We start from the raw sequence: 23,120 nt of genomic DNA, 5'->3' as shown, positions 1-23,120 counted from the left end.
TGCAGTGATCTAGGGCCCACAATGTAATCTGGATCAGGCAGAGAAAGGCTGGGGTGGCCAGACTTGGGGAGGGACCTCACCTGTCAAGTTAGGGCCCAACTTTTTTTTTGCAGTGCTTGCGAAAGGGCTCAGCTTTCACACTGTTGAGTGCTTTACCACAATCTACATCACCCGCACCCTCGGGTCTGCCTTCAGATTCCAGAATCACAGGAGCAGGGTCAGCAGTGGTCACTCTACCCCCTGACCAGAGACACTGGTCCCGGCTGAGGATACTCAGAGCCAAGGTGAACTTTCCAGGCCCCAGGACAGGCCCAACCTGGGGTTCTTGAGATCTGGCACTACTGCCCCAGGTGTTAGCAGTATCAGGCAGGTTATGCCTAGGTCACCTGGTAGCCACCTTTGTGGAGACAGCCCCAAAGTACTGCTGGGAAATCATTAACCTGGGCAGTGTGGCAATGCTGGTAGCCGAGGCCAGAAGTTCATTGGAAAATCAGTTCCTTGTTATGTGAAGTGGACCAGCCCACAGCTGGGTGGGGCTGCCGGGATTCCGTAGGCCTCACAGAGCAACACTGCTGAGCACTTCACCCTCTCCTGGTCTCTCTAAGAAACTGCAAACGTTCTTCCAACAGGAGGCCCAAGGCCAGGGTGCACCTTCTCAAACACCTCTGAGGATCTGGGCTCAGGTCTAAGACCAACTAAGGAAACGTCTGTTCCTCTCCCAGGCTCTGCTGAGGTCTAGGAACAAAAATTGCTACTACACATGGGGTGACCCACCTCAGGCTTAGTCAGGTCTTCCAAGTCTTGCAAATACAAGACCCTTCTGCCACCTTGCTCCAGTCTGGTGAGTCAGCCAGAACTTTTATCCCCCACGTACAACCCCCCTTGCCTTGGGCATTAGGGGTAACAGCGCAGCCTCCATCCACCCTGACTGGGGTGATGTTGGACCCGGACTGTCTTGGTAGGTTGGATCACTATTACACTTTGTTGCTTTTCAAACTGCAAGCATCTAAATGGAAATTTCACATCCAAATCTCAGATCACTCCCAACCCCAACTCGAGCTGTACACCAGCCCCTGCTAAGCCTGTGTGGACACAAATCTGCCAACCGTGGGGATCAGAGGATGGGTCCTTGCACAACAGAAGTGATGGATGGCTGTAGACCCTCAACATTGCCAACAGGGAGGAGAGGCAGGGGCAGACAACCTGAGGAAGGTCCGGGGAACACATGCCTCTAGATGACCCTTTGCGCCACCAACGGCGGGCACACACCACTCACCACACACACCCAGCCTCAACAGTGTATTTTCTCAGTAGCCACAGGGGCGTGTTCACTCTGTAAGTTCTCAAGGCAATCTGGAGAGCTCTGCACAGCTGTGGCGGCCCTCCCCATCACAGCAGGTCCGTCCTGTCTCTCTCCCAGATCTCGGTCTCCAGTGTCAGTAGCTGTTGCTCCCAACACCCCACCTGGGAGTGAAGCAGGGGTGAGCGGCCTTGCCCAGGTCCCAGGGACCCCAGTCCAAAAGTCCTCAGAACGGGGGTGTCACTCCAGAACTACAGTGCCACCCACGGCTTCCAAGGCTGCCTTGATCTTCTCAGCCTCGGCTTTGGCTACGTTTGCTTTGATTTCCTGGGGCAGGGACTCCACTAGCTTCTTGGCCTAAAAAGAGACAGCAGTAAGGAGCTTGTGGCACTTATAGTCATAACGAAGCTCATCCTAAAAGGGTCTAGAGCCCGAGAACTTTCACCCCCAGCATAGGCGAAGGCTCAGAATGGGGTCCCACCTGCACAAGGTTTATGCCCTGGACATAGTTCTTGATCTCCTTGATGAGTTTCACTTTGTCCACGGGCTTTGCTTCTGTCAGGCGGACGGTGAAGTGTGTCCGTTCTTTCTGTTTGGGGATGTCTTCTGCCTCAGCCACCTTAGGGAGTGGAAAGAGGTAGGGTGAGGAAGGATGAGGAAAGGCTGCCCACCAGGACCTGCAGCAAGATCAACAGATCCTGAGCTCTGCCCTCTACAAAGCTGTACCAGACCCCTTTCAATCAGCTCTGCTTCTACCTCCCACAGGGCAAGGCCCTGAAACAAGCTGCACACTCCTTTTATCTCCTGACATTTTACCCCAGCCCTCTCTAGAACTCAGAGGTCACCTGCCTCAGCCTCCTGAGTGCTGGGATTAAAGGTGTGCACCACCACTGTCCGGTTCACTTTACCTCTCTTTAAACTGTAATTTGTGGGTTGAATAGATGGCTCAGTTGGTGAAGGGTTTGCCTTGCAACAGTAAAGACCTGAGCCCGACCCCTGGAGCTCCTGCATGGCAGCTTGTGCCTGTAACCCCAGCACTGCTAAGGTAAATAGGAGGGTGCTAATGGCCCACTGCTAGCCAGCCTAGCGTTGTCGTAGGATATATGAACAGTGTGTGAGGATGCACTGCTGTGATTGGAGCAATAAAAAGCTGATTGGCCAACAGCTAGGCAGGAGGTATAAGCGGGATTTCTGGGGACAGAAACAAAGAGGAGAAATAGAGGCACACAGGAAATGTGAAGAGGAAACAGTAAACGAAGGATGGAAGAGAGGTAACGCCATGCGACAAAATGCAGATTAATATAAATGGTTAATTTAGTTAAAAGAACTAGGCTGACAAGCCTAATCTAAGGCTGAACTTTCTCCGTGTCATTGTTTGGGAGCTGACTGGCAAAACAGAAAAAGTCTTGTTACTCCAGGCCAACTGAGACCATGTTTCAAAAATAAGGTGAGTGGCGCCTGAGGCTCCGATGGGAAAGCACGCAAGCACGCACAGGTGAGGCTCCCAAGGGAACACACGCAAGCATGCACAGGTAACAAGCAATTGTACTTATGAGGTAGGAAGAATAAACGCTTTGGAGATATAGAAAAATCAGGACTATCTCAGTCTTCAACCAACAAAACCTATGTGTCAATAATGACAGCTTTTTTCTTTTGTTTTTCTTTGTGTGTGTGTGTTTCAAGACAGGGTTTCTCTGTAGATTTGAAGCCTGTCCTGGAACTAGCTCTTGTAGACCAGGCTCTCCTTGAACTCACAGAGATTCGCCTGCCTGCCTCCCGAGTGCTGGGATTAAAGGTGTGCGACACCACCACCCGGCTAAATGACAACCATTTTAAACCCCACTCTTCCAAGCTAGCTCACAGTGGGACAGGAGAGCCCATGGTACTCCTGATCTGATGCACGGAGACCTCATGGCCCCAGCTCAGTCCTACCATCCAGGGCATGCCTGGGTGTCGGCTTCCTGATATAGGACCAAATGGCAATAGTACTCCAATCTAGACAATGAATCCAACCCTCGCTTCAGAAGTTCAGGGGTTAGGTATGTTGTTCTCTCAAATGAACATGAGTTTAGGTCCCAGCACCCATGTGACATAAGGCTGGTCACAGGGCCTTTAACTCCACCTTGAAGGGATCCAACATCCTCTTCTAGCTTCCTTAGGTGCCCACATAAATGTGGCACACGGACATACATACACACACACGAATAAAAATAAATCCTTATGACAAAACAAAACATTAGGCTTGAATCTAGTCCTGGGTGGCTTAGAATTCACAGACATGCACCTGCCTCTATCTCCAAGTGCTGGGATTAGGGGTGTAGGCTACCATGCCCGGACCCTACTCAGATTTTACAGACTGCTTGGAAACCCATCAGCTGGAGCTGTGAGGAACGTCTCACTTTCTCTTTGTCAGCTTGTGGAGGCCTTCCTTGAAATTCCAGCCGCTACCCAACTTCAGCGGCCTGCCTGTTGGTCTCCAAGCCAAAGTGCACCTCACACAGGAAGCAGGCACGCTAGGACCACATCCCTGCGCCTTGCCTACTTCCGTCAACAGCACTCACCGCACTGCTGTTTGACGAACTAGTCACAAGACCGTGTCTTTATGAGGTAAGGTCTACCCACCAGCCTAGCGCAGAGTGAAGGGGAAACTTGTGGACATGAGCTTTACTGTCAGGACCCAGCGTGGAGGAGAGAATTCCTGAAAGGTGTCCCCCTTTACCCCTCCCCACGAGCTGTAACGTGTACACCACCCACATACATACAGCCATAAATAAAACAAGACCTCGAGTGCCTCTGACAGAGTGGCGTTCCCAGAGGTGTTGCGGGGGAGCGCACAAGGGGGACACACTAATGACAGCTACAGACCCAAGCAGGGGCTAGAAAAACGTGCCACATGCTGAGGTCAGCAGTAACTAGGCACATGGAAATGGCTCCTTCTGTTGCCTAGGCTCACCTCAGGGGCTGCTGCTGCTGCGGCAGGGACGGCACCAGGCATCATGCCACCCATTGGCATGAGGCCAACATCCTGGATCTTCAACGTTTTCTGTGGGACACAAGAGAAGTTTCAGTGGCTGGTTGTTCTTCATAATGAAGGCACAAGACTGGCTGGCCCTGGCATCTAGAAAAAGCACACCTGACATTTGCCAAACTCCCAGGACACATCGAGAAGAGACACGGACCTCTGACCCTGGTTTGGCAAAATACCAAACTCCCAAAATACAAACAGAAGACAGGGACCTTAGTCCCGGTCTGTGGAGAGCTCTCCCAATACCTTCAGGAGCTCATTGAGGTCTGAGATCTCCAGGAGCGTGAGGCTGGCGATGTCTTGGACCAGTTGCTGGATCTTGGGAGGGTATTCCTTGGGAGCATTATCGAGAGGGGCACCCGCGAGGGCTTCACTCCTTCTGTGGCTGCTGCTCCTCAACTGCCGCGCTGCGCAGACGCTGGGGACCTGTTGCCTAGCCCCCCATGCAGACAGACATCAGACCCGCGAAAAGGGGAAACGCGGAGACCAGAGAGCGCAAAGGATACAGGTGCTCAGTCCTCCACCATTGGGGACAGAATTCACCAGCCGAGGCTAAAAGGGACCTTCCAAGCTTCCCAACGTTTCCCAAAGAGTCTCAGAACCCCACAAGATTATGCCGGCAATCCTGCCGGAAACTGCAAGCTTCTGCTTGAATGAAACACATCTGCCTAGTGGGTGCATTCTACTGCACCAAGCATTCCAAGGCTCCGGGCCCGAGCTACGCAGCCGTGCACGGCCGGGTCGCAGGGGCGGGAAGCTTGGGACGAAAGTTACCTGTGCCCAAGGTCGCCCAGGCCGAGCCGTCCTCTCCACGCCCCACCAGCAGGGCCGCGGAAGGTGGCCATGCGCCCGCCACCCGCGCCCTCCGGACCTGCTCCGGCCCGCCGCCCCGGCCACAGCGCTCCAGAGCCTCCCACTCTACCTGGCAAGGCGGAGTGCTGCTCCCCGCAGCCCAAGCCGCGACCCCCACACGCGGCCAGCCGCCCCTGGCAGCATAGCTCCGCAGGCGGGAAGGTCACACGCGGATCTGTGCGGAAGCGGCGCTCTAGCCGGGAGCAGGCGAGCTGACCGGGCCGCTCTAGCCGCGAGGCCTCCAAGCATTAGAGCCGAAGCCCGCTGCTCTAGGCTGGGTAGGCGCCTGATATTACGCACTAAGCGACGCGACGCGACGCGACGCGCAGACGCAGTCTTGGCCCGGAAGTAGTGCTGGGCTAGCGGTGTCTGAAAGCCCTGTAGGGCAGCCCTTTGTGTTGCCAGCGGAATGCGCCAGCGACCCCTACCTAAGGAGACCGTCGCGTAGACCCTTGAATTCAGCTCAGACGTCCAAGAGATTAACGCTATAATCCAGGGATCTAGTGCCAAGCATAAACGAAGGGCCAATCCATTGTTCTAGAAACCTGTCACCCTTTCCCCAACGTGCAGAGTGCATGCTGTTCCCCCAGGTTTTTTTTTTTTTTTTTTTTTTTTTTTTTTTGTTTTGTTTTTTCGAGACAGGGTTTCTCTGTGGCTTTGGAGCCTGTCCTGGAACTAGCTCTGTAGACCAGGCTGGTCTCGAACTCACAGAGATCCGCCTGCCTCTGCCTCCCAAGTGCTGGGATTAAAGGCGTGCGCCACCACCGCCCGGCTGTTCCCCCAGGTTTGAATGCACACCCAAAGCAGACGTTTAGCTGGGAGGGAAAGCACGACATTTACGGCTTGGATATCCTCACCAAACACCAGGCTGAAATGTGTTTTCCAGGGTGAGATACTGAAAACTGAAAACGTAAGCAGTGGTTAGACTCCACTGAGGCTGTAAAAGCCCACCTTTGCGCCCTTTTTCAACTGCTGGGTGATACTCTGTGCCACGGGAGTCCATACAGAGTGCCCACCAGCAAGAAGACCTCCCAAGCTCCAGGACTGATGCAGACTATTGCAATGAAGAGTACCCTCACAGTGCCGCACCAGACACTCACGACAGCTTCTGAAATACACTTTATTAGCACTGTTCTGCACTGGAGATGACAACGGAGGAGTAGGGAAGCTAGACATGCCTGACGCCTCCACCGCACTGTGCTGGAGCCATGCCTGGACACCACAGTTCACATCAGACTCTGGGACAGCAGTCACCTGTGGCAGGCCCCACACAGCAGCATTCCCCAGAGGAGGTCCTACCTGCCCTGCAGAGTCCCAGCCCTGGGGAAGGCAGACTGCATCAGGATCAAAGCAGGGAGCCAGTGACAAGGAGCCAGACCACTGAGGACAGGGACGAGGGCCAAGGGGGAAGGCCCACCCCTTGCTCACAGGAGAAGGGATACTACAGGGCAGTCATGGGGAGGAAATGGCTAGTTAGACACATGGGTGGTTCCTGGTGAACCATAGTGTTACTCTGGGTGGTGAGTGCCTGACTCAAGGTCAGTCGAATGAGATGAGCTGGGCTTCACTGCCCGGGGCTGGCGGTCCCTGTGCAGGCGGTGGCTGGGCCACAGGGGGCTGCTGCTGGGGAGGGCCAGTGGCAGGTGGCATCTGGAGAGGAAGAGCAGACAAGTCCCATCACCCTTCTGTCCACACACAAGAGCTTCTGTTTAGAGCAAGCTTCATTGCACCACAGAGTAACCCACAATGCCAAGGCACTCAAGAGGCTGGTGTAAGTCTGTCTTTGCTATGCAAGCACATGCACATACATGTTTGCATTGACTTGCATGTCCTCATTTTGATGAATGAGAAAAGCCCCTGAGTATAAACCTAGTGCAAGGGTTCGAGGGTCAGGGAAGTGGCCTGAAGACGGCTCACCTGCTGGTACATGGGCTGTTGCCCTGCGATGTAGGCCTGCTGGGCTGGCAGAGATGCGTCCTGGCCTGGAAGGGTGGTCATAAGATTCTGTGGAGAGTAAGATTGAGCCCAACACTTAGTAGTCTGTGACCAGAAAGACACAGACCCTTCTGCTTGAAGAAAGAAAAATTGAGGGCCCAGGAGGGGAGGAGCTGTCCTCTGCTAACCCATCTTATGCCCAGAAGAAACTAGGCCTCTTTACCTGCATGTTGTACGGCTGGTAGCCCATGGACATTGGCTGGCTCCCCATGTAGCCTATGGTGCTGGTCTGTGGAGGCTGGGAGATGGCTGGGAGGCTCTGCGGGGCCTGAGAAGCCACAGTCTATGGAAGGAGGGGGGGGAGTGAGGGAACAGACAAGGGCTGGGAGCAGAGGAGAGGGGGCGACCTTGCCCACATACCTGGTAGCCTGGAGTTGGAGTGGGTTGGTAGGAGGAGTAGGCAGGGTTGGTGGTGGGCCCAGCCTGGGCCTGTGGGGCTGCCTGTGCCGCAGGAGCGCCTGCTGGGTACATGTAGGCGCTGACCATGCTGGGATCTGTAACAGGAAAGATGAGCTGCTTTAGGTCAGGAAGGACAGAGGGGGGAGACAATGCCCTTTCCTGGGGTTTTCCTTTTGTTGTGACTTTCAGAACCAAGTACATGCTTCACTTATAAAAGGCAGGTAAAGCCAACAAGGGGAAGTAGATCCTAAAAGAAAATGAAAGCAGAAAAAAAAAATGACCCTAATTACTTTTGTTTTTGTAGCGCTGAGGGCTGAAGGCAGGGGTTTGAACATGATAGGCAGGTACTCTACCTGAGCCACACCCCCTCCCTTCAAACTGCACTGAAACACGGGGCAGTCGCAGAGAAGGGAAGGGGCCAGGGAGAGCTGACATGAGGTTCCTGGCGCTCATAACTGGGAGTTTCACATTCCAGATGAGAGGAACAAAGACAAACACGCTAATATTCCAGGAAAGACTCCGTGGGACAGAAACGAACCAATACACAGGGGAAACGAAGGACACCCCAAGCTGTCAGGACGAGAAGAACTAGCGTGAACTAGTGTGCTCTGTGACTGAGAAACTGTCAACACATCCTAGGAACCCACGGCTTCACTGTTTGTGCGGAACACAGGTCTTAAACTAGAGTCTTCCTGACTCGACCTCTCAAGTGTTGTGTTGTAGCTGCACATACCATGCGCAGCCTGAGATACTGCTTCTAATGGCTGTCCCCACAAAGAGGAAGCAGGATCCCAGAGATCTGAAGAATGGACAAGCCAAGCAGAGTACCAAGCTACCCTGGTCAGAAAGTGACAGGCCAGTCAAGGTTACAGAAGTGGCTGGCAGACTCACACGGGTCCTACCAACGATAATATGTGTATTAAAGTCAAAAGAAACGGGGACAGAGAGATGGCTCAGCAGTTAAAAGAGCACACTCTTCCTCTGTTGGTTGGTTTTTCCACACAGCGTTTCTCTGTGTAGCCCTGGCTGGCCTGGGACTCAGATATGTGCCTCCTCTGCCTCCCAAGGGCTGGGATTAAAGGTGTGCACCACCGCTCACAGCACACTCCTCTTATAGAGGATTCAAGTTTAGATCTTAGCTCCCATGTCAGTTCTAAAGACTCCAGAGACCTCCTGTGACCCCTGAAGGTTCCTGCACTCACATGCACACACTCAGACAGAAACACAAACATATAATGAAAAACATGAAACCATGTCACACACTTTAATTCCAGCACACAGAAGGCAGAGGCAGGGGGACCTCTGACTCGAGGCCAGCCAGGCCTACATAGTGAAACCCTATCTCAGAAAATAAATAATGGGGCCGTGGTGGCGCATGCCTTTAATCCCACACTCGGGAAGCAGAGGCAGGAGGATCTCGTGAGTTCGAGGCCAGCCTGGTCTACAGAGTGAGTTCCAGGACAGCCAGGGCTACACAGAGAAAGTTCACACCTACATAAATGACAAGAGCAGAAAAGGGCAAGCACCTCCTTCCAGAGGAAGGATGAGGCTAAGAGAAAGGCACTACTTGGCAAACAGAAGTTCAAGAAAAACTTAGAAGATGCAGGAGTCTGAGTACCAGGGCCTTTCCAGTCTCAAGGTCTTTTCTAAAATGGTACGTGGCGATAATGGAAACAGATGCGATGACCGTGGAACCCGCCTCAGTCACACAGAAGTGACGAGATGCCTGCTGAGCCCACCCCAGTTAGCAGGGATGTAACTAAGCAATGCAGTGTACCCCACATGTCAAAGTTCCATCTGGTGCCTTTCTGACTAAAGGTGTAGTCCACGGCCCCAGCAAGTACTAACACCAGACAAACCAAATTGAAGGCAACTTGCCAACTACAGGACCGTGCTCAGAGGGGCTCAAGTCGGCACCATGTGGCACAAACAGAACGGGCAAAGTTTGGGAGAACAAGGTGCAGCAGCCTGACTGACAGCAACAAGGGGATTTTCTGTTAGCACAGACGTCTTCCCTGGGCAGTGTGTGATCCAATGTCTCCTGTCTGTGAGCACATCCTGACTTTAGGAAATGCACTGTGGGTGAAGAAGGAGCTTCACCTGCCCCTCACTCTAGAACAGATCAGGAAAGGAGTTGTGTGTGTATATGAACACGTGTTTCCATATGGACAGGAAAAAACAACTATAGAAAAATATTCACTTAGAGAATTTGGACAACGCTTTGTCATGACCTTCTGTAAGCTGGCAAGGTTACCTGCTGTGCTGCCAGGCATGCTGGGGTAGGGGCCAGTGGCTGGGGCTGGCTGGCTCATATACACACCATGCATTGGGGAGCCCTCTACTGAGCCTGCTGGGCTGAAGGTGCCAGGAAAGCTGGTTGGGCCTGAGGGCTGGTAGAGCACACCCCCAGCTGTGGGCATAGCCTGGAGCTAGAAACAAAGAAGAGCCAACAGTCAGAGGGGTTGTCCTTGGCCCAGGAGGGGCAAAGTGGGGTGGGCAGCACATGCCTGGGCATAAGGCAAGGGGAAGGCAGGCATCTGGGCGCGCATCTGGACAGTCTGCTTCTGTTGCTCCAGGCGCATCTGCCGCTCCTTCTCCTGCTCCTGTAGTCGCTGGATAGCCAACTGCCTCTGCACCTCCAGGTACTCCTGCAGCAACAGACAGGAGGCGGTCAGGCCAGCCTGGGCCTCCCCTACCCATATGCCAGGTCGGGTGCCACACCTGCTTCTTCTGCCTCATGATCTCCAGCTTCTGTGCCAGTTGGATCTGACGCTGGCGCTCGGCCTCCTCGGCTGCCCGGCGCAGTTTCTCCCGGTGTTCCTCACGCAGGGCACTCAGGGCTCCCCGAGCATCACGGATCTGTGCCAGCTTGTCCTGAAGCCCCTCGTAGTACACTGTGTGCAGAGAACAGGGCAGCTCAGCCCTCTCACAGCTTCAGGCCTAGCTGGTATGGGTTTCTGTTCTGCTTGGTCAGGGCTATAGATAGAAAGGAGCAGAGCAGGCCCCACCAATGGGACCACCTCCCAAGAGCTTCAGTGGAGCCCAGGGTTTCACAAGACCCCAGGAACAATTAACCACCGGATGGGGCTCACAAGCCTACTGCCTTGGGAGCTGAAGCAGCCCTTGCAGGGCACCTGGACACCTACACCTGCGCTCATCCAGCTGGTTGAGCAGCTCAAGCAGCTGCGGGTGCATGCTGTTGATGGACTGGAAGAGGGACAGCACGGCTGAGTCATTGGTGATGCTGCGGCCCCGCATGTGGTTGCTCTTCATACGGTTGACGAAAGTGGTGACGGCATTCTGTAGGGCCTTGAGGAACTGCTCGTGGCTCTCCTCTGACTCCCCGTTCTGGTACTGCTGGAGACGCAAAGTAGGGGGCTGAGCAACACCACATCAGGGGTGCACACCATGCCCGCTAAGCCTAGAAGTGTCCCTAAAAAGGTGTTAGGCTGGCAGACAGGCACGGCCCACTGTGTTTAGGGCCTGGCATGGACAAATGATCCAGTCCTTAACCTGCTTGACAAGTGAGCGTTGTCGGCGGCGGCATCCTGCTCTACGCACAAAGCAACAAAGACAACCTGAGGTTCCTGTCCACCAGGACACTGCTCACCAGCGCAGAGCTGGGGAGAAACCTCTGCCTGGGTATGGCTGGCACCAGCTCAGAAGTTGGGGGATAGGGAGGCCCTCCTCTGAGCTGCTCTGGAACACTAGGGACTGCAGGACAGCTGGAGCCTGAGACTCCTTGCTCTGACATAGCCCTCCAACCAGGACAGGAGGCAGAGCTTACCTCACTAAAGGGGCCACTGGAGGGAGCTATGGACTGAGAGTCTGTCTCTGGAAGAGGAGCCTGGAAGAAATCAGAGTTAAGTAAGGGCATCTTTGGCCAGCTTCATACCTGGCTCTAAGAACTGGCAGTCAAGAGTGCAGAGGAGCCTCTTACCTCCACCATGCTGTTGGGGGCTGTATGCCCCTCCCCAGGCTGGGCAGCTGGCTCCGTCAAGGGCACAGGGGCAGATGGTGTGGGGCTCTTCCGCGCCTCCTCCTGTTTCTTTTCCCAGTAGTTCCGGTTGAGGTACCGTGCAAGCTGCAAAGCAATAAGGAAAGGAGAGGGAGTTATGGCTGTGGTCGGGGAACAGGAGAGGGAGTTATGGCTGTGGTCGGGAACAGGAGAGGGAGTTATGGCTGTGGTCGGGAACAGGAGAGGGAGTTATGGCTGTGGTCGGGAACAGGACAGGGAGTTATGGCTGTGGTCGGGAACAGGAGAGGGAGTTATGGCTGTGGTCGGGAACAGGACAGGGCATCAAGGCTGTGGTCGCGAACAGGACAGGGCATCAAGGCTGTGGTCGCGAACAGGACAGGGCAGCTCCACACTGTGCCACTCACCTCAGGGTCGATGTCCTCAGCCAGAGGTGCTGATGAGTTCTGGGGAGACAAACAGAGTGTGAGGAGCAACAGGCTGAAGGGGTAATGTGATCCCCAAGCAGTCAATCCCACAGGGACCCAGATGGCACCAAAGGACGGCAGCTCTCAGGGCTGGCCAACGGTCTAACCCTGTCTGGCACCTGCCAGCCCTTTCCTTCTCAGGGCCTTTGGGCCTGGCATTCACTTTCCTTCTGGCAATACAGTGTTAAGATCTTGAGTCATGAAACTGTCACGTTTCGCATCAATCTTTAACTTTACTAAGGTACAGGGCAGCACCCAGGCCTTACTGACTTCCTAGGGCAGGTGCCGGCACTTTACACAGACAGTGAAGCCCTAGTGTGTGAGCCGTGCTCACAATCTGAGGAGGAGGAAGAGTGTCCTCAGCTAGCAGGTACCAGGGCTGTTTCCAGCTCTGGGCCCCATTCGTGGCTGGCTACAGTGAAGAGCTCCACAGAGCCTCCAGGAGAGTTCAGTTCTAGGACTGAGGGTGGGAGTGAGGTGGGTCTCCAGAGGTCAGATCTGTAATACTCCCTGGCAGGGGGCCTCTCTCGGTGTCCTCTGTACCCCTACAACAAAGCCCCAAACCAGCAGAACCCCCCTGGTGATCCCTGGAAAGTGAGAAACAACTCACCACAGGGGACGAATACAGGTTGCCGGCTGGGGGTGCAGATGAGGCCAGGGGTGTGGGCTCTGCCTTTGGGTGCCCTGTGTGTGTTGACTTCTGTCTCTGAGGCAGAATCAGGAAGGAGCAGACATCATTAAGGGAGCGGGAGCGTGTGGCTGTGGAAACTCAAGGTGACCTTCATAGCGCCCCATGGCTTACCATCCTCTCTTTCTCCTCAGCCTCAGACTGAGAGAGGGCCAGCGCCAGCTGCAGCTCCTCCTCTTCCTGCAAGGCTGTCTCATCCCGCTTTGGGGGCAGCTGAAGACAGACAGGGCGAAATGAGAAGGGCCCCGGAAAGAGTTGAGAAAGTGTTCTAGGGATGGGAGGGGCCTCACACCTGAGACTGCTGGGACAAAGGGCTGGTCAGGTACTCTGGGGGCAGCTCTGTGGTCGAGGCAGCCTTTCCTTCCGCTTTCCTGCAGCAAGACGAGACGCTGTAAGTGACCAGACACTGACACCAGCCTCCCAGGGACTCCTCACACCATCTCCAAAGACCGACAATGCAGGTCTGACAGGGACATGTGGCTCCATGCCCACATCCGAGGAATGGCAGAAGAGACCCTGGCCCCTCAGCCAGCTGCAGAGCATGAGTGGGTCACTTGGCCTAGGTCGGCCCTCTCCTGGCTGAGTTGAGCAAGGGGCTCTCTATAGCACCTAGACATTGCTGACTGCACCTGCCATGACCAGCAATGGGCCTTCCCTCAGAAGATGCCAGAAAGGGCATCAAGGTCCAGGCAAGCCAGGAATTTTCTGGAGTGTGATATAGAGCAGAGATTTCTCCACAAGTGTGGCTGAGGGGCACATATATATAGGATACTCAGGATTTCTAAAGGAGGAGGGAAGCCGAGCAGCTAGAAGATAGGACATGGTTAGGAATGGACCTCTGTGGAACAAGGGTTGGGTTTCACCGATGGAAAGAGTTGTGCAAAGCCGAGGCCCAGCCTCATGTGCGATCAAGGCACTTCCCATTTCAAGACAAAAGAGCTCCTTTCAGCAAGACCTGTGTCCTGTACAAGTGATGTGCCGCCACGTTCAGTGTGACTAACTGGACGCAAGAAGTCCACTGCACTAGGGGAGAGACGGCTCAGGGGTTACGGGCCTGTTCCCTCTTCCAGAGGATCAGGTTCCTGGCACCCATATGGGGCAGCTCACAACTACCTGCCATTCAAACTGCAGAGGGATCGGATGAATCTGACCTACTTAGGCACCTTCACACACCTGTACCTTCTCTACACAGACACACACATATAATTAAAAATAAAGAAATTTATCTAAAAAAAAAAAAGAAGAAAGAAAAGGAAAGGATCCCGCTATAAACTGTGATTGGGAGCACATTCTCTTATCTGCTTCTATGATGTTGGCTCTGACTAGATGTGAAGCTTCTCAAAACTGTAGATCTCACTGGAAAGCAAATTCTATCAATTTAATGTCAGTGTATTCTGAAACAGAAAGGGGGAGGGGACAAAAAACCAGGGTGTCCTTGGGAGCAGCCTCCTCACCCAACTGGTCAAAGGTTATCAGTGACAGATGGGGGAGGGACACAGCCTCACGCCTGGGGCTCTCCAGCTAAGCACCAAGTAGTCTTAGATTCCAATGGAGGAACGGACCCTGGAGACGGGTGCATCACAACTAACAGCTAAAAACACCGTCCTGGTTAAGGAGACTGGCGAGGTACGATAATACAGAAAATATACTCCGAAACCCTGGCATATCCCAACAGGGACCTTCCTAGGGCAGTGGTCAAACTGGAATACCCAGAGGACAGGTGCTGGCAACACAACGTCCCATGTCCTGTGACAATACAGCACCGACTTCTTAGACCATCTGCCTTTTTGGAATGGACACTAGGCATGTTCAAGCATAGAAGACCATGAAGTTCACACAACTCACGTTAGGGCCATCAAAACCACTTAGTGGGAATGAAGTTCCTTTGAAAGCAAGCATGGCAGACCTAAGCTTGGCCCCCAGAGGAAGAGAATCGACTGCACAGTTTCCCTTGAGCTCCACAGGCACACACAGCATCAGCACTCATGCCCACCTATGTCTCCTTCCCAACCCCAACAGATTCTAAAAATGTAGAATAAAACAGAAACATCCGGGGACATGAGGATGAGGGGGAGGGGAACCATAACTGAGAAATCCAAGCGAGGGGCTTGCACGTGTTCCCCTGTGCACACGCATACGCGCATACACACGTCTCTATCACCTGCGCCCCTCTTCTGCAAGCGTTCTTTCCTTTGCTTTTGGTTCTTCTAAGACAGGGTCTCACGTAGACCTAGCTGGTCTGCAACCTGCTATGTGGATTAGGCCACTGTGGGGTCATGTTATTCTGTCCACCACCTGTCCCAGAATTTGGGGTGGTGGGGCTGCCTGAGAAGGCTACACGGGCTGGCCTTAATACTTGTGACGGCTTCAGGAGCCTGAGAGGCCCAGGAGTCTACACTCACTTGTTCAGCTGCTCGTAGCAGGGCTCACACACGCGCACCTCCTTCTCAATGCCGAACTTGGGGATGGTGGAGTACTTGGAAGAGCACTTGCCGCAGAAGATCTGCCCGCATGCCCGGCAGTGGTGCTGTGAGACAAAGCGGGACAGGTCCAGTGATGCTGGTTACGGTTACGCTGACTGCCTACCAGCCAGAACTCCCTTGTGTGAGTGGGAGCCAGGACAGGGACAAGTAGAGCAAAAGAGATGGGAGGCTTACAGGACACTCAATTTCAGCCACCATTTGAAGGAATTAAAAATAAACAACAGGCTAGGCGGTGGTAGCACACCCCTTTAGTCCCAGTACTTGGAAGGCAGAGACAGGCGGATCTCTGTGAGTTCGAGGCCAACCTGGTCTACAGATCTGAGTTCCAGGATAGCTAGAGCGCACAGAGAAACCCTGTCCCAAAAAAAAAAAAAAAAAAAAATCAAAACAAAACAAAAAACAAAAAAAAAGAAAGAAAGGATCTTTGCCCAACCCAGGAGAAACACTAAAATGGCCCTGACTCAGACCTCAGTCTAAGCTTGGGATGTTCAGATCCCCAAGGTGAAGCTGGACCCTGCCCACCAGGCAAACTTCAGATGAAGGTACTCATTCATCATCATGGAGGCCAAACACCAAACTCCTGCCTCAAGCACCCCAGGTCTGAGCTGGATTTACTCCAAAACCGTCAGGCTGGAGCAGAAGAGATAGCATCACACAAAAGGAGCATGGCTTTTGTGAAGAGGCAGGGGCATGAACTGAACACTCAAGTCCCTGGGGATACTCACTTTGCGGGTCACCACCCCAAACTGTACTCTGCAGCGGTGGCATTCCTCGGCATCCACCCAGTCAGGGGCCTGGGGACAATAGTCACAATCACATAACATTCTCCGTCCCAAGTGCCCAGAGATGGCACAACTTACCCCACATCCCAGACAGGAAAGGCACCTAGAGAGGGTCCCAAATTAGTGATATGCAAACCAACCACATGACCCAGGATTAAGTTGCTTCAAAAAAAAAAAGGAACCTGCTCCTAACAGGCTTCCTGACACTTCCCAGGTTTGTGGATGTGGATTCTCTTGTTGTATATTTGAGATAGGGTCTCTCTATGTAGCCTTGGCTGTCCTGCAACTCACTGTGTAGACCAGGCTAGCTTTAAACTCAGAGATCTGCCTGCCTCAGCCTCTGAAGCTCTGAGATTACAGGTATGGGCCACTGCAGTTAGCCTAGCTTTAGGGTGTGTAAAGAAATTCAGTCTCTTGTTTTTCTTTCTTTCCTTCCTTTTTTTTTTTTGTTTTTTTTTTTTTGTTTTTTGAGACAGGGTTTCTCTGTGGTTTTGGAGCCTGTCCTGGAACTAGCTCTTGTAGACCAGGCTGGTCTCGAACTCACAGAGATCCGCCTGCCTCTGCCTCCCGAGTGCTGGGATTAAAGGCGCCACCACCGCCCGGCTCTTTCCTTCCTTTTTTTAAACAGTGCTGAGTGCTAAACCCTGAACCTCGGGTCATGACAGGTAAGGGCTTTACAACTAGCGAAATCCCCAAGGCTTGACATTTTCTTTCTTTTGAGTCAGGGTCTTGTTATATACTTAGCACAGGATGTCCTGGAGTTCACAGCAATCCTCCTCTGGAAAGCTGGGATTAAAGGCATGAGCCAAGCCGGGCGATGGTGGCGCACGCCTTTAATCCCAGCACTCAGGAGGCAGAGGCAGGCGGATCTCTGTGAGTTCGAGACCAGCCTGGTCTACAGAGCTAGTTCCAGGACAGGCTCCAAAGCCACAGAGAAACCCTGTCTCGAAAAACCAAAAAAAAAAAAAAAAAAAAAAAAAGGCATGAGCCATCCTTACCAAACCCCGAACAAGAAAGAGCCCCAGGACCTCCCACCTCTGTCCTCCCAAAAGCTCCTGAACTGATCAGCAGAGCTGAGCCAGGACTCACTCTTTCCGCGGCAAACATGGCGTCACTCTCCTTGAATTCCGGGAAGACGTGTCCTAGGAAGAAAAGGTTTTAGCTACCACTGGCTCCTTCTCGGGTCACCACTTCCTAACTCCTGACATCTGCCTCATCAGATAAAACTAACAGGATTAGGCCAGGCGATGGTGGCGCACGCCTTTAATCCCAGCACTCAGGAGGCAGAGGCAGGAGGATCTCTGTGAGTTCGAGACCAGCCTGGTCTACAGAGCGAGTTCCAGGACAGGCTCCAAAGCCACAGAGAAACCCTGTCTCAAAAAACCAAAAAAAAAAAAACTAACAGGATTAGGACAGAGCACTAGAGTTCTCCAAGTCCCAAAGCCAAAGTATCACCAAATATCCTAATTCACTGCCCGCTCTCTGGAAACCCCACAGCTCTCTAGGGCTGCTACATCTCAAGGAATGCAGACAGGGGACTTGAGAAAAGACCTTCAGACATCATGCCCTGGCCAAAAACCTGAGAATCACTTCCTGCCACACACACAGCAATAGCACATTCTGGCCTTGCTCTCCTCTGGCATGAACCACCCTTCTGTCCCCTCCAGCAGGTACAGTGTACTCTGACCTCGGGGTCTGAACCAGAGTCCTCTGCAAAAAGTGCCAGGGCAGAGCTAGAAACGGGTCAGTGGTTTAGCACTGGCTGTTTCTTCCAAAGGACCCCAGTTTAATTCCCAACACACAAATCGTGGCTCACAACCATCTGTAAGCCTAGCCCCCAGGAGATCCCGCACCCTCTCCTGGCCTCCAGGGACATCAGGCAGCATGTGGTCCACACATACTGCAGGCAAAGCACCCATAAACATAAAAGCGAAACAAAATAAAAAAGGTGCCAAGGCCCTGCGGTTGCTCTTGGTGTTCAGAACGCCTAGAATCCATCAAATTCACTTGAGAGGTCTTCCTAGACTGCTCATTCGTGCTACCCCAGGAAGCACAATGTGTGTGCCTGTCCGCAGACTTTACTGTTTCCTGACTTAATATAGCCCGCTGCCTCCCTGTGGGTGGAAGTGTAGAAAGCAGGACCTTGTCAGAGCCTCACTGCCAGTCACTCAGGAAGACCAGTCTACCCCGAGCCCCTCATCACTAGGACAATTTCCCAGCCTGGAGCTGTGCAGTTCTAACTTACCTTCAACCTTCATGATCTGGTACGTGTCCTGGACCACCTTGTACTTGGGCTCATTCCGGAAGGCGTGTGCCCAGGCCTGGATCAGGTACAGGATCTTGTTCCGAACATTAACTTCCACCTGCCTCTGTAGAGCAAGAAGAAAGTGGGAAGGGCTGCGGGAGACTCGAGGTGTCTGAGGTCTCAGAGGGAAGAGGCAGCTTGCAAGACCAAGTGCCCTGAGTAGAGACAATTGGCACAAAGACCAGAGAGAGTCCCTGGGTGGCTACCAGGCACCCATCTAATCTCAGGAGCGACCCTCCTGAGAATCTACACTTGTGCAGGGTCAGGGTCACAATTCTTTTTTTTTTTTTAAGATTTATTTATTTATTATGTACAGTGTTCTGCCTGCATGTGTGCCTGGAGGTCAGAAGAGGACACCAAATCTCATTACAGATGGTTGTGAGCCACTGTGTGGTTGCCGGTAATTGAACTCAGGACCTCTAGAAGAGCAGCCAGTGCTCTTAACCTCTGAGCCACCTCTCCAGCCTGGAGTCACAATTCTTAATCCTGAGAGAAATCAGAGAATCCCCAGAAGCTACATTGCTTGACCTACAGCCATGACTCCTTCTCCATCTCTGCATGGCGCCTTGGCCAGAAACATAGTTCTCTGTCCGCATCATCACTAAAGTCTGGGGCTCCGACTGCCTCTTAGAGGCACCAGGCGGGACATGAAGCATTGCCTTAGGTCTTAGGACACAGACACCACAGAGTCAGATCTCCCTCCAGCCATTGTCTGAAAGAGGCAGGGATGTCCTCTCCAGATGTTTCTCCACAAGGCTCAGGCCCTGAGAACCACAGCACAGCCTCACGCTTGGCACCCTCTGAGGGAGGTCACAACACTTTCTGTTGATGACACAGATCAAGCAGCTTCAAGGAGACACAACAGCTCTTACACTGGGATCCGGGCTTCTCTCCAAGCAGACCAGCCTGGTGCAGAGCAGGGAGGTCACCTGACGCTTTGCCCTCCTCCAGCTATGCAACAAAAGTCTGATTTAGGCCCCAAGTTAGAAGGGTCAGCTAACAACTCAGTGCCCGAGACAGGTTCTCGGCAGCATGGGTTGAGGGTGAAGGTTCCCATGAGACCAAAGCCTGGAGCTGTCTCACATGAAACAGCGTGATTTGCCCAGCCCACCAACCCTGCTGCATCACCATCCACATGACAACGCCTCAGGTCCTCCTGGGGACAATCTCACAAGGCTCCAGTAAGCTCTCATCCACCCTCCGTGGAGCAGCTCCTGCTCTATCATTTTGCCCTCTTGGCGTGCCACAGACAGACCTAAACTCTAACTTCTGCACCTTCATGGCTCAGACTTCTCCCACTCTTGAATGTGCGACTCCAAACCTCTTCCCCAGCTCCTACGATACTCCATGACCACCTCTGCCCACAGCCCTGAGACCTCTTCCCCAGTTCCTACGATACTCCATGACCACCTCTGCCCACAGCCCTGAGACCTCTTCCCCAGCTCCTATGATACTCCATGACCACCTCTGCCCACAGCCCTGAGGACTCAGCCCCATGGGACCTCTACTCTTACCCTCACCTCCTCCTTCTGTAGGCGACACACACTTAGAAGAGCTGGCACTCTACCTGACTCTGTCTTCCCTCAAGACTCTAGGAAACCTACCTTCAGCAGCTCCTTTAGCTCTTCCATGGTCTGTTTGTTGGCCACTTCATCGTGGACTGTCTGGCCACAGTTCTTTACCACAGACTCCATCACCTGAAAACCACAAGGAAGATAAAGACCTAGCTTGCCGGGTGGTGGTGGCACACGTCTTTCATCCCAGCACTCGGGAAGCAGAAACAGGCTGATGTCTGTGAGTTCAAGATCAGCCTGGTCTACAGAGTGAGTTTCAGGACAGCCAAAACTGTTATACAGAGAAACCTTGTCTCAAAAAGCAAACAAACAAAAAAGGCCTAGCTGTGTCTAGGGCAGGGCCTTCTTCCTGCTGGAAGACAGGCCGCAACAGGCCTCTGAGTCCACTCAACCTGTTAGAAACCCCAAACAGCACTCAAAGACAGGCTGCAGGCCCTGACAATATCTTGTGGTCAAAGGTGACGGCCATCCCATCCTTCATGTGTGTATGTTCGGACTACAGATAGAGAAGCATTTTTGATACTTTCCCTATTCCCATAGGAGGGCTCCAACTGTACTCAGTGCCAGAGGGATCCACTAGTTGATCTGTGCCCAGCAAAGTGGGCATGGCTGCCGCACAGCAGGAGGAAGAGAATCTTTGAGTATGGGAACCAAAAGACACTGCAGCAGGGCTCTAGTTACCTCCAGAGCGTACAAAGCTACGTGTGGGTTCTTATCATTGACCTTCTTCTTGATGGAATTTACAGCATATTTTGCTCTGAAAGAAAAAAAAAATAAAAGCACTAAAGACACCAGTAAGAGGGATGGAGGGGAAATGTCTCCATAAGGTGAGGAGAGCAATCTGCCATCCTTGTTTTCTGAGACACGGTTTCATATAGCCCGGGCTGGCCTCCAGTCCAGTGTGTAACTAAAAAAGACCCTGTCTTCACCTCAAGTGCTGTGACTACAGGCAGTGCCATCATGTCTGGTTTATGCTGTGCTGGGGATGAACCCAAGATTTTACACACACTAGACAAATACTCTACCAACTAAACTCTACACCCAGACTTCCACACACCATCTTGGTCCTTCAGACCTCTAAATATCTCCAAACTGTACAGTTTTAATTGTCCCAACATAACAAAATACCCAGATGTAGATAAGGCAATTGTCTACATAAAGAACCCTTGGGGAGACAGACGGTGGTGCCGCATGTCTTTAATCCCAGTACTCAGGGGGCAGAGGCAGGAGGATCTCTGTGAGTTCGAGGCCAGCATGGTCTACAGATTGAGTTCTAGGACAGCTCCAAAGCTACGCAGAGAAACTCTGTCTCAAAAACAAAAACAAACATACAAAAAAGCTCCTGTGGGGGCTGGAGAGATGGCTCAGTGGTTAAGAGCATTGCCTGCTCTTCCAAAGGTCCTGAGTTCAATTCCCAGCAACCACATGGTGGCTCACAGCCATCTGTGATGGGGTCTGGTGCCCTCTTCTGACCTGCAGACATACACACGGACAGAATATTGTATACATAATAAATAATATTAAAAAAAAAAAGCTCCTGTGGTCAACTTAACCTTTGAAGTGGAGTGGGAACAAAAAGATGTCAGCATTGTATGTGACCTCCCCTCGCTTTATAGGACAGGCCCTGCTCACTTACTGTGTGTCCCCCTGACGGATCAGGTCGCAGATCTGCAGAATGGACTCCCAGTCCGTCTCCAATAGAAGCTGGCTGGTGGCTTTGTCTAAAGGAGAGAGATGTCACTCAGGGGACCCACTGTGCTGTTTCCTAGGTGGCTCCCAGGTTACCAATTTCCCCTTTTTAAACAGCTGAACCAAACAGACAATCCTCTTGAAGCACAGTGACAATCCTGGAAATGGCACACACAGACACACACACACACACACACACACACACCCCGTGCAAGACGCAAATAATGTGAAAATTACAGAGACTCATGGCTGTTGTGCTTGCTCCGATCAGCTGTCATTTCAAACTCTGAATCACTCGAGTTCCCACAGACCCTCAGGAGACAGGCACTGCCTCCATCCCTTTTCAAGGTAAAACAGAGGGACATGAATACCCTATATCACAGCTTGCTGGGCACTTCGAAACAGTACGTACAACAACAGGGTCACCTGGCTCTCAGAGCCCCATCACTGAGATGGTTTGTCCTTTATATTATTAGCTCTTAGCAGGGCAGGCGCTGGAGAGATCTCTGGATTCCCCAGCTAACACTCTTCACATCTTCATCCCCTCTCTTCTACAAGGATGAGCTATCCAAAGACACACCAACTTTGTCACCGATTCGGCAAATTACTGGATTGGTACCTGAAGTGCTGAACCTCCCCAGAGGGGAGAATAAGAAAAATGTTTCCACAATCCCCTTTGAAAACCTTAATTCGGAAAGCAAACGAGCAGACTATGGAGGCACTCTGGCGCCTGTTCGGGGACACACTATATTTTTATTGCGGGAATGGGGCATGCAAGGCAAACCCATTTTCCCTCCTAAAATTTACACTTCCCAGGAGGTTCAAATAGGATCAACAAGCTCCTTCAACAGGGAGAGAAAATGTCTTCCAAAACCCAGGGACACTTTTAGAACACAAGGAATAAACAGGTCCTAGGAAGCAACCCCCAAGGGGCTCGCAAAGGTTTAAGGAGGGCAGTATCGGTTCCACAGCCTTCGACCAAGCATTAGGGTCAAACGACCCGCATGAAGCTAGGACCTGAGTCATACACTTCATGACTCAGGACTTTGGCCCAATCGGTTCCGGCCCGTCGGACCGGAGGGGGCGAGGTCCTCGCGGACTCCCAAAGAGCATCCCTCACTGGACCCCCGGGCCGCGGTGCACAGCCCCGGAGGCCACACCCGAGGCCCGGGAATGTGTCGTGTTCCAGGGAGGCTGGAGGCCGAGCAGGGCGGCCGGCCCGCTCCCCTGAGACCTATAGAGGCAGCGTCTGGCGGGTGCGCGAGAGAGCTGACGGCGAGCTGGCTGGTGGACACGTTACCTAGGAGACGCTCGAAGGTGCCGCTGCCTCGCCCCATGGCGACCCCGCTCCGGACCGACGCCGCGGGCGCTCCCTCTTTCGGAGCTGACGCGCCCCCCAACTTCCGCTTCCGCCTTTCTGGGTCCGCGCGCGCAGGCGCACGTCGCCGCGCCGCGCCGAGACCGGCCCCCAAGCCGAGGCCTTGCGCATGCTCGCGGACTCTGAGCGGCCATTGGTCGGTGCGACTAACCAATGAACCGTTCGGGCGAGGGGTCTAGCCAATGAGAATTCGCCGGAGGCGGGCCT

At 53.1% G+C, this 23,120-nt stretch overlaps 2 protein-coding genes across 3 annotated transcripts; both read right to left on the bottom strand.

Moving 5' to 3' along the window:
• Window positions 1–1,286: 1,286 nt before the first annotated feature.
• LOC121444597 (39S ribosomal protein L12, mitochondrial-like) lies at window positions 1,287–6,180 on the bottom strand. Its single transcript, XM_041646457.1, is given in 7 exon segments — window positions 1,287–1,657; window positions 1,782–1,919; window positions 4,254–4,343; window positions 4,572–4,758; window positions 5,248–5,501; window positions 5,503–5,555; window positions 6,129–6,180. Coding segments are annotated over 7 exon segments (891 nt in total). The 3' UTR covers window positions 1,287–1,540.
• Window positions 6,181–6,283: 103 nt separating this feature from the next.
• Window positions 6,284–22,981, bottom strand: LOC121444608 (hepatocyte growth factor-regulated tyrosine kinase substrate). Of its 2 annotated transcripts, none has more exons than XM_041646471.1 (22): window positions 22,836–22,981; window positions 21,483–21,567; window positions 20,528–20,603; window positions 19,877–19,969; window positions 18,213–18,336; window positions 17,057–17,109; window positions 15,911–15,979; window positions 15,105–15,229; window positions 12,995–13,073; window positions 12,817–12,915; window positions 12,625–12,720; window positions 11,955–11,993; window positions 11,512–11,655; window positions 11,359–11,418; window positions 10,718–10,928; window positions 10,293–10,465; window positions 10,079–10,219; window positions 9,826–10,000; window positions 7,533–7,666; window positions 7,336–7,455; window positions 7,095–7,181; window positions 6,284–6,827 (listed from the first exon to the last, which is right to left on the bottom strand). In XM_041646471.1, exons 1-22 carry the CDS (start codon window positions 22,870–22,872, stop codon window positions 6,717–6,719), a joined length of 2,331 nt encoding a protein of 776 aa, XP_041502405.1. In that variant the 5' UTR covers window positions 22,873–22,981; the 3' UTR covers window positions 6,284–6,716. The 2 variants fall into 2 exon arrangements, with proteins under 2 accessions (XP_041502405.1, XP_041502406.1); XM_041646472.1 differs by having other exon boundaries at window positions 10,718–10,925.
• Between the last annotated feature and the right edge of the window lie 139 nt (window positions 22,982–23,120).

This window comes from Microtus oregoni, unplaced genomic scaffold (assembly GCF_018167655.1).
Source record: "Microtus oregoni isolate MIOR12 unplaced genomic scaffold, Mior012 000134F_ref0000037, whole genome shotgun sequence".
Lineage (NCBI taxonomy): Eukaryota > Metazoa > Chordata > Mammalia > Rodentia > Cricetidae > Microtus > Microtus oregoni.
The sequence above is the reverse complement of the archived record's forward strand: the minus strand, read 5'-3'. Positions and strand labels throughout refer to the sequence as shown.